Here is a 12164-nt window from a genome sequence, read left to right as displayed (position 1 = left end):
ATTTTTGTTTAAAAAATAAAACTTATAGGAATATACATATATATATATATATATATATATATATATATATATATATATATATATATATATATATATATATATATATATATATATATATATATATAGAAAATATACTAAAAGGAAGAATTTTATTAAATACCTTTAAACGCACATACAATTTTATTATGTTCTAATTAATATGAGAACTTATAGGAATATACATATATATATATATATATATATATATATATATATATATATATATATATATATATATATATATATATATATATATATATATATATATATAGAAAATATACTAAAAGGAAGAATTTTATTAAATACCTTTAAACGCACATACAATTTTATTATGTTCTAATTAATATGAGAAAATGCAGAAAACAAACTTTGACACTGTAACTTTAAGTCACTTGAGTCTATTTAATTGATTAAAAAATCTTTTTTTATAATGATGTTGTGAAAGCATTAGATTTATTTTGTATACAGTTGAATATTTGAACAGGGTGAAACCTCTATATTTAATGAATCCCAACGTTCGCTAAGCATGTCTTCTCCTACATGTCTGCAGCATGCAAACCACAACAAGGGATAGTCTAACTCTCTCTGCAGGCAGCAACACGTTGCAGTATGCTATCCTGTGATGTAAAGAGTGAATGAATTAATTATTTAATAAAACTATACCTTATAGCCTTATGATTAATTAATTACTTAAAACCTCTTCATTATTTTTAATCCTAGAATTTATGCATAAATGATTTGTTAACTTTAGATTTAATAAATTATTAATATATCACAAAATATAATTAAAAAAAGTTTATATTTATAGATAAATGTAAAACAATTGCTTTGTTTAAGCCTTACCTGTATTTGAGAATGTTGTGTCAAAGACCATGTCAATGATGTTTTTGTTGCATAAATTTTTTTGTTGCAACAGAGACAATTTTACCATGTTTCAGACCGGTTTTTGTGGTTGAACTTGAATGAAGTGGTGCATTAAAAAGTTTAGTTCCATTAAATGTTTTTATTCAATGGATTGTCTACCTGTTAAAACAGGTAGACGATCCATTGAATATCATTTAGTATCTGGATACTAAAACAGGTAGACGATCGTCAGTATCTTTGAAGTCTAGGGTAGCCATCATTTTCTGTCCCAATGTTTCACCGTTTTTAGAAACAGATTTCATTTTTCTTTTATTTGTTTGCTGGTATGGGGTATTAGGGATACTTGATATTGATAGGGTGAATTGGAACTTAGATTTATCTTTGAAATATATCCTCCGCAAATAGAAATCATCAAATGTAAGAATGAATTTATCTTAAAATTACTGTTATTCCTCATACTTCTGGCAATAAAATTTGGATTCTTGAAAGTATCATGTAGAACAAATATGCGTTCAACAGATTTAATTTGCCTTTTGTGTCACTTTTCAATTTTAGACTAGGCTGAGCTGAGGCCAGCAGTCCTACTAACCAGTTTAAATCTCCAGAACTGCTAGTTAACTCAAGCTCAACAGTTTCTTTGAACATTACCAAATGGTTTTTTTTGGAAAAGCTTAATCATAGGTTCTTATCTGCCTTTTCTCAACAATTTTTGCATAGAATGTGTCAATTCCTTAATAAGATGTCTTCCTATCAATTATTTTGTTTTGCATGAAAGTAATGTTTGCATTGGTGGATTCTTTTTCCTTTGTTGTTTATGTCACTTCTGAGCTTCCATATCTTGGAGGATAGATTTCTAATAAAATTTCATGGTAGCATTTAATGTTGACATTAAATGGTACCATGAAATTTTATAAGAAAATTTCTTGATTCCTGGATTATCCAAATGTCTTTGATTTTCATTGTAGTTAATTAACTTCATAATTTCATCATGCGATTCCTTGATTATTTTGCCAATATTGTTTCTTCCACTTATTGGAGTAATATTTGCCTTCATATAATGCTTCAGGACATTATCAATTGTAAGAAATAATGCATCATTAAAGGTTAAATCCTTAAGGTTTGCAAGCAGGCAAAGAATTACTTGCTTCTTTGTTGATAGTTTGTGTCTTTTGATTTCCTTGTCGTTGATACCAAGAGTGATCCCTAATATCATATGTATCATTATGTCTAGTTTTCGTTATGGTACATTTATATTATATATTAATCATTAATAACACTGATAAACAAATAAAATTTTATTGTGCATATCTTGTTAACTAGGTGTTTTTTTAAAACAAATTAAATATGCTGATTTCAAATATGCAAACCATTTATCACCATCACGTCAAGTTGTAAAGATATTGGGGTTCAAATCGTTAGTATTTAAGGTAAAGTCCCTAATATTGTCGAAAAAAAAGTTATTCAAAAGTATGTCAACCTGGGTCTCAAAAGAAGCGTATTTTCATAGAGATTTTAGAAAAGATAAATATTTTTACTTAAAATTTATTGACAAAAAAAATTATGTGAAAAAATGCTAAAGACTTTTAAAAAAAAATTTAACAAAATGTTTCTCAGCAATAATACAAAAAGTACTTATTTTTATTACAAACAAATACCATTTTTAAAATCTCTATGAAAATACGCTTCTTTTGAGACCCAGGTTGACATACTTTTGAATAACTTTTTTTTTGACAATATTAGGGACTTTACCTTAAATACTAAAGATTTGAACCCAAATATCTTTACAACTTGACATGATGGTGAAAAATGGTTTGCATATTTGAAATCAGCATATTTAATTTGTTTTAAAAAACCACCTAGTTAACAAGATATGCACAATAAAATTTTATTTGTTTATCAGTGTAATCTGAAAAATAATCAAAGTTAGTTAAATAACAATACTAAATAAAGATAAAATAAACGTTCATAAAATTTTATCATGAAAAGTATCTGTTTTTCACAGTATCAAGTTTCATATTGCTTGCGCTAACTCATATGTGATCAGATTGCAGAATAAAATTAATAGCCGTTGTTTTTAGGTTAAAACCCATTATCAATAACTTGATTTTTGGGGGGCAGCTGGGACACCCTAATATATATGAATATAGTGTTAGATTATTTGAAAAAATACAACTTTGTGGTGGTACTTAATGTTTCATGTCTTTTGGCAATCATCAGTCATATTTATTCTTTAAATCAAGAAAAAACTGTTAAAAAATACAAAATACAAAAAATAACAGAAAAAAATAACGAAGCAATAAAATGAGTTTTTGGTATGTTAAGCATTGGTTTGAAAAGGGTAGGTATTTTTATTAAGGTAGTTGCAGTTGGTTTTAGGGGGAATTTTTTCTGGTGGAAGCTTTTTACTACATTAGTGCTGACATTTTTGCTGAAAGAAGGGTTAATCCAAATGATGTTGCGTTTGAAGTTCTTGATATAAAGTAAATTTAAATTGGGGCGGTTTGAAAGTTTGTGATTAAAACCAGACCTTAACAGTGTGTCATTATACAGAGTAGATCTTTGGAAATTTCTTCATGTGATGAATTTGCAGATAATCCTAATTCATTTGAATGTGGAAGCTGCTTTAAAATATTAGGTGGGTGGTCTGAATCAACGTGAATATAGTTTAAAGAATTTCTGGGCCTAAAATATGGTTACAAAGTAACCTTAAACCGAGATGTCATATTAAATCTCAATTACAACATTGAGATTTAATGCGGTGTCAAGGTAATTTATAACTTTCATGTTATAAATATATAGTGGACGTTTCTTTGAAATATATCAACAAAATATTTTTTGATTTTTTCTGTTTGGGGACCACTTATATTTTTAAAACTTGCTAAACTGTCATCGCAGTATAATCCGAAATCATTTTTGTTATAAAATTGTGCAGTTTGAAACAAATTCTAAAACCGCTTGATATTTTAATCTAAACTTGATCATGATTAAATAATAGTGACTTCCTTGCATGATATAGCAAGATTTATGGGGTCAATAGTTAGATGCTGCTCAGCAAAATTAATAGCACTGTTTGCTTTTCTGTTATCAAAAGGTAAAAATCAACAATATCAAAAATAAGGAATTTATAAAGATGTTTACCACTGATGGGATTGAACCAATTTGTGGTATCTTGTGTTTTTTTTTCCATTGATTGAGATGAAATATGTTTTCAAGTTCAGAGTTTAAATTAAAAAGTATAACTTTACTAGTTCTGACGATTTTATTTTTGGCATAGTTTAATAAACAGACAGTTGGATTATTTTGTGTTTATCTCACTTTTAAATGTCACAAGCTAAACTTTTTTTTTCATGCTTACAGTATATCCATTTTAAAGTTTACTTAATTCTATATAAGTTAATTGACTTATTTTTAGATAGTTAATGAAAATTAAGAAAAAAATGATTTCCAAGCAAGAGATAAGAAAATGGATTTGCCAGTTCTATTTGAATAATGAGTTGAAAGGCAAAAAGTTCACAGTATATCACTTTAATGCTGAAAAAAATCCAAAGAAACACTATCTAAAATATAATCAAATGTGCTGGGAATTATTCTGGACACAAAAAAGTGCAAGGAAATGGTCATGTGGCCAAAAGAGCCAGAAAGAACTAATCAAAACCGACATTGATCTGCTTCATCCTGATTTTCAAAGGAAATTGATCATTCTTGATGATAAGTCTTAATTTATTTTGGCGCTCTTGACAATTAATGGAAACAGCACTTTCTACTCTAGTGACAGAAACAAGACTTCACAAAGCACTAAATATTGCAAAAAGTGTAAGTTCAATCCCAAGCTACTTGTCCGGCTGGCTGCTTCTGATAAAGGTATTTCCTAGCCATTTTCTATCCCCAGCAGTCTTGCAGTCAACAAAGCTATCTACAAAAAGGATTGTATTAAGGGAAGATTAGTGCAGTTCATCAATGCTTATTATGCTGATGGTAATTATGTATTTTGGACGGACCTGACCTCATTGCATTATGCCAAAACCATGAGCGACTAATTTGAGGCCTATAACGTCAATTTTGTCAAAAAAGTTGACAACCCGCCAGCTATACGGGAGTGTCACCCAATTGAAAACTTTTGGGCTATTTTAAAAGGCAAAGTGTATGAGGGTATCTGGCGAGCAAAAGATGTGAAGCAACTACAAATCAGTATAAAGCTTTATCTGAAATAAATTGATTTAATCTTGTAGTTTCAATTTTTGGGTCAACTCATCTTTGAGTAAACCGAATCTGAAGAAACAGACTGGTTGAAGACAAACTTAATTTAAATAAAAAAATAACTAAAAACTCTAATTAATGATGTTTTTATTTAAACTTTTTAATTTTTTTTTAATTTCTTTATATTTATAATACGCCTCCCCAAGGTCAAGAAGGCCACTACAGATGAGGAGGCTATTTGTGGTTATAACCCTCTCTCAACTTTATAACTCTGAAACACAAACCTTGATGAACAAGGCCACTGTGCGGAGAAACAAGTTGAGCAAGGTACTACCAGGGGCATGGTGGGAATCGAACTCGGAACTTCTTGCTTATAAAGCCAATAAATTCTCTATTAATATACTGTTTTAAAAAAGTCATACTTTTAAAAATGCTTCACATTTAAGATAAGCAACAAAATGATTTTATTTTTAATATAAGCACCAACATGAACTTTCAAAAATGAAAAAAATGTTCAAAAAAAATCTTTTAATACTATAAAAAAAATATATACCTATATAATTACTTTTGTTTATATCTTTATTCAAATGTCTTATTTCCATTGTGCTTTCTAATCTAACTCTGGCATTTTCTTCTAAGATTCAAATAAGTTTATTTCAAATTTATGACGCTTTTCATAGCCGTATCTAATTTCTGATGCATTTGTGACTTGTGACAATTCTTACCATATTTTGTCTATGACAAGGACATTTTGGAATACCTAATGGGCTGTCATTGGATTTCAAAATATCTTCATTTGAAAAGACATTAAATAAAAGTGGTGAATTAACTTCCTCAATGTCCCAATTTACCATTTTTTTTTTACAATTTTTTTTTACCAAGTTTTGTTTTACAATTTGCTCCATTACCTCCTTGTATTTTACATCAGTAACTGCATTTCTTATTAATTGAGCCAGACATCATAAATTTTGAGCACCATCTATTGCTAAACAATGTGATTTAATATGGAACCATCCTGCATAATAATTGTAACCAAGTCAACAAGTTCTTTTGTTGGCATTACTATAGAAATATATAAACGTAGAACACGATTTGCTTTTGTGAGCCACCGAGCATGATCAATGTTTCCAGGAGAACTTTTAGATATTTTATTTTAACCTCTCCTGATTGAATAAATAAACAGATACTGTAAAATATTTTTGATCTGAGCCTAATGTGCTAAGGATGTAATCAGAAATTATATGAAAAGCACTTTTTATTTTTTCGAAAGGAACTACTTTTAAATTGTTTAAATCTTCTGTTATTTTTTTATCAATATCTCTTTTAAATGATACTGGGCCATAAGTTTTTCCATCAATTAACTCAAACACATGTTTAAATGGAAGATCATTAAAAGGAGTTGACAAATGAGCCATTAGATTGGTCTATCAAGTTCTGTTTCTATTAGTTTTATCACTCCTCCAAACTTACCAGTGTTTACTACAGTTGCATCACATAAGATAGCATTTAAAGAATCACTACTGCCAGTTTGAAATATTAAATGGAGAATTTCATCAACAATGCAGCAAAAAGTTCCATTATGAGGTGTTAAATGATCTATATAGCTGCTGCTTGGTTCTCTAACTATGTTCTTATAACATATGTAACATATGTAGAATACATACTATACATAATTATACATAATATACATAATAACATACATAATTATACATAGTATACATAATAACATACATAAATATACATAATATACATATATATACATAATAACATACATAATATACATAACATATGTAACATGTTCTTCTTTAACTGTTTCTGAAACTGATGTTGTATTTTTTTTTCTTCCATCAAAACCAATACATTATAACTTCCAATCTTCACATTTTCTCCCAATTATATTTTTTTTGTCTGACATGAAGTTTTTCTTGTTCTGCTTTTTTCCTATTGAGCATATTTGATTTGTTAAGTATTCCCATGTTTTTTAGAGCAGCATTATCAATAGCAGCAGTTGCTCTGCAACTGACACGATAACAATCTGCCACAATAGCAAGTTCATCTTAAAAAAAATCCTGTTTTGATTACATTTGTTTAAGAAATTATCAGATTCATAAAGTGTGTAATTTTCATCATTAGATACATCTAATTTGATACTTTCCTCAGATTCATACAAATTATCATCAGCAATGCAATCCATCTCTTTCTCAACATTTTTATGTATATTATGTATAAGGCAACAGCAGTTAAATAACTGCTGTTGCCTTGTTACAAATTTATTTTTTTGGGTTTCAATTTTTTTTTAAAGTAGATGTATAATTATGATCAAGTGGTCCAAGTTGGTTTTTGCATTGCTTTTGTCCAACAAATGTATCTCATTCTTTCATTGAAACTTTTAATGTACATTTACAATTCTATCTTTCTACTCCTGCATTATAACAATTGCACGAACATATATCAAACGTTTTCTCAAAAGCTTTCTTTTTGGCATAAAAATTATGATTTCGTTTAAGTCTAGAAATTTTATTTAAATTGGATGCTTTTTCCATTAATCTAGATGATAATGAGAAAATTCCTTCTGTTTCGATAGTTGGAAAACTAAACTTATGTTATATATATTCCATTCCTCTTGTAACTAATCGATAACATTCATGAGCAGAACTTGACCCTTTGCCTTAAGCATCTTCATTTCTGCGTACATAAAAGCAATATTTTACAACATCTCTTTTTGTATCATTGCAACTTAGAACCTTGCCCAAATGTTAAGTTGTGAGTATGAAACTGCGAGTATAAAACTGCGAGTATGAAATGCCTACATAATGAGTTGCTTTTTATCAATTACTTTTAATTACTAAGAAATTAAATATATACGTTTATACTATAGAATATATAACAAATCTTCTATATTAATATTACTAAAAAGAACTTCATAAAGTATCATAAAAATTTACTGCAACTTATACTAATTGTTCCATGTTAACATACATTTTATTATAGCAAAGCAATATTGTTCAAATTATATCTTAAAATTATAAAAAAATATACAACTAAAAATTTAAAAATTAGTGTTACACGAATGAAGTAAAATTGTTAAGAGTTTTAAATGAAAAATTAAAAATATTTTCATTTTGTGTGAAAAATGTGGTCTATGGTGCAACCCCTAGGTTCTGTGTAAAATTTTTTTAAGTAGTTTATATAATTTATTATACCGATTCATAAACACCACATAGAGCGGCTTCTCAAAATTAAAAAAAAAGTATGGTTATGACCCGCCCTAATATACATACTTGTTTACATACATACATATACATACTCGCAGTAGGGAACCATAAAATGCTTAAGTGTATCGAAGTTTCAAAATAAAAGTCATAATTAAATATTTTTCATAAAGACAAGAATTACAATTTTTTTTTAAATATCTTCACTTCTAACAATGCTGCAAGCAACCACTATTAGAGTTGCAAATTAATGGCAGATCAAAAATGAAGCCCATTATAGTATTGATAGAAAAGAGAAAGAGAAGTAACATTACAACAATGTGACATTGGTTAAAGGTTAAATACAAGAGCAGGTCTAACTATGTTTAAAATGCTTTTATGGTAGCATGATAAAGTGATGCAACCTTAGCAGATGCTAACTTTGCAATTTTTAGATTTGATATATAGTTTCCAAGAAAAATCTGATTTGATATATAATTTCCAAGAAAAATCTGATTTGATATATAGTTTCCGAGAAAAATCTGATTTGATATATAGTTTCCAAGAAAAATCTGATTTGATATATAGTTTCCAAGAAAAATCTGATTTGATATATAGTTTCCAAGAAAAATCTGATTTGATATACAGTTTCCAAGAAAAATCTGATTTGATATATAGTTTCCAAGAAAAATCTGATTTGATATATAGTTTCCAAGAAAAATCTGATTTGATATATAGTTTCCAAGAAAAATCTGATATGATATACAGTTTCCAAGAAAAATCTGATTTGATATATAGTTTCCAAGAAAAATCTGATTTGATATATAGTTTCCAAGAAAAATCTGATTTGATATATAGTTTCCAAGAAAAATCTGAAGTAAGAGTTAATCGTAGAAGACAAATTGTAGATGACTCATCAAGTACATTACTGTTCATAAATTTATGAAAATCTAGTTTATAACAATTAGCTGAAAAATATTGTGTTTTATATGAATTAAAGTTCACCAGTTACTGGGAGCCCAATGCTGTACCAGAAGTGAGATTCTTTTCAAGCTTAAATGCCCTTTTCAAGCAATCAGAGAGTGTTGGCTTCTTATCAAGACAAGATTAAATGGTAGTATCATTAGTGAAGAATGCAACCTTAGATGTGAGAATTTCTGGTAGATTAATGTAAATTAAAAACAGTATAGGGCCAAGGATAGAACCTTGAAGAACCCTAAATTTACAGGAAATGAAGAACAGTGCTGTCCATTAAAGACAACTTTTATACTACAATTGATAATGAAAGATTCAAGATCTTAAAGATGATATCTGATACACCCTAAGAAGGGAGCTTATGAAGAAGACCAGCATGCTGAACCTTATCGAAGGCTTTAGAAATGTCCAGAGCAATAGCCCTAAACTTTCACATCTATTTTATGCACAATAAGAACTATTGGTTTTTACTGTTAACAAATCAGCAGTAGAATGAGAAGATTAAAATCCATAATCATAATCATAAAGTAAATTATAAGATTGAAGGATAGATAGAATTAGGTTGAAGATAAGAGATTAAGTGTTTGTTAATTAAAGATTCAAAAACCAAAACAAATGCTTATGATAGGAAGAAGACTAATGGGGGGGGGGGTGTAGTTAGATTAGTCAGATTGCTCACCAGATTTTTTGAAAATAGAAATAACAGATGCCACTTTCCTGCAGGGTTGAAAACAAGACTCTGATAAGCATTTATTAAGTATTTTTAAAGTATTGGTGACAGTTCCAAAGAACACTTCTGCAAGATTATAACAGGTATGTTGTCCGGACAACAAGCTGTTAGACAGTCTAGTTTTTCTATGTTAATTGTTTTTCTGTGTTAGATTGGGCACCCAACAAATTTGAGCTAAAACTTAAAGAAAGTATGTTTATAGAATGGTTAAAACCTAGTATGAATAAACAGGTTAACCATGTACAAATGACACTTTCTGTTTAGCTGCTATTTTTTATACATATTGCGTATCTTTTTAACCTATTCTTTTGTTATTTCCTATTTCTTTCGTATGATATGATAAACTTTTTAACTGATTTTATTGTATTTTTGTAATTATATTATTATAAGTTTATACAAGAATAATTATATTTGTATTGTTTTTTTTTAACACCTTTATAGGTATTTTAGCAAATTTTAATTATTTAATTTTAACTGAAGATGACTAGTGTTAGTCGAAACATGTATTGTTTTTTATTAAAAAAAAAAAGGTTTTAAATATCAGAAAATTTGTCTTGTTTATGAAAATGTTTACATTTTTGGTGCTTAAAAGAAATTTTGGATATATATATATATATATATATATATATATATATATATATATATATATATATATATATATATATATATATATATATATATATATATATATATATATATGTATATATATATATATGTGTGTGTGTGTGTGTGTGTGTATATATATATATATATATATATATATATATATATATATATGTGTGTGTGTGTGTGTGTGTGTGTGTGTGTGTATATATATATATGTGTGTGTATATATATATATATATATATATATATATATATATATATGTGTGTGTATATATATATATATATATTTATATATATATATGTGTATATATATATATATATATATATATATATATATATATATATATATATATATATATATATATATATGTATATATATATATATATATATGTATATATATATATATATATATATATATTATATTATTTCAGCTGACTTTTTTGATAAAAAAAATGCTGATGATGTGAGTTTGCGCGAACAAATTGAAAAACTACGTTTACAAGCTGGTGATTCATGGCTTACAATTTATAATGAAATGCTGGGTTCTAAAGAATTGTTAATGGATGACAAAGCCACAGATGATAAAGAAATGTTAAATGATAAAGAAATACATAAATGCAATAAAGAGGTTTATATTTTATTTTTATTTTCTGTGTTTAGGAAGAATGACATTTCTGTCAATTTAAATTCAAATTAACGTTTTAGAGTTTATCACCATTTAGTACTTGGAACATAGACAAAAATGAGATTGGTTTGGATGATGAGCTTATAAAAGAAATTGAACAATATATTCATTCACATGTTGATATGTAAGTCTCATGCAATAGAAACCTTATAAATTTACAAATGACAGTTTAGAAATTTGCTATAGGAAAATAAAATTAATAAATTAATTTATTAAAATGATATTAAAAATTGATTCATTAATCTTTTTTAAAGTAAAATTATTAAAATGATAATTTTGTTTTGTGTTGAAATGGTAAATTACATGTTGAGTTTATAAATGGGTTGCAAGTTTAAAAATAAGTAAGTTTTTAAGTTTTGATTTTACTTTTTTTCTTTACCTTATCTGCTAAAAAATATATTTTGGTAAAAGTTGTTCTTTTTATTAAACTAAAATCAGGTTAGGTTATCCTGCTATTGGTAACATGTAACCAGTACTACTTGCTTCATGTCCTGCTGCCTTGTAGTATACACTTTTTTAGGCAAAGACTAGAAGAAGCCAACTCCAAAAATCTCGAGCAGATGAGTATTTTTTATTGAGAATGCCGGATCTTTTTGACTCATTGCATGGGTTTTGCCTGTGTCTCTGTTTTTATGACAACCTATTCTATTATCTCCTAATGAGGGTACAACTCTAAAACTCAGTTTTATGGTTCTGAGGCCGGCTGGTAGTCAAGTTTCCCAAACTCTGTGGTAGCTCTCATAGAGGCTGATTCCATCAACAGCTGCAAAATATCAGAGTACTAACAGTGCCATGTTGCGCATGGATGGTGTTCCTGTTCGTACTTTTGGTGTGCATTGTTGAGGCCACATTTGGAGCCAAGGGTTTATTACGGCT

General features: G+C 27.7%; 1 protein-coding gene across 2 annotated transcripts in view; it reads left to right on the top strand.

The window, feature by feature from the left end:
- LOC101235693 (nischarin) overlaps window positions 1-12164 on the top strand; it is a 193340-nt gene that overhangs the window by 134411 nt on the left and 46765 nt on the right. For both annotated transcript variants that reach the window (XM_065818391.1, XM_065818392.1), the window contains exons 18-19: window positions 11035-11231; window positions 11309-11412. In XM_065818391.1, the coding sequence (XP_065674463.1) occupies window positions 11035-11231; window positions 11309-11412 (301 nt within the window). The remainder of the gene's footprint in view (window positions 1-11034; window positions 11232-11308; window positions 11413-12164) is intronic.

Source organism: Hydra vulgaris, chromosome 14, assembly GCF_038396675.1.
Source record: "Hydra vulgaris chromosome 14, alternate assembly HydraT2T_AEP".
NCBI classification, from domain to species: domain Eukaryota; kingdom Metazoa; phylum Cnidaria; class Hydrozoa; order Anthoathecata; family Hydridae; genus Hydra; species Hydra vulgaris.
Note: the sequence above shows the minus strand (reverse complement) of the source record. Positions and strands in the feature narration are given on the sequence as shown.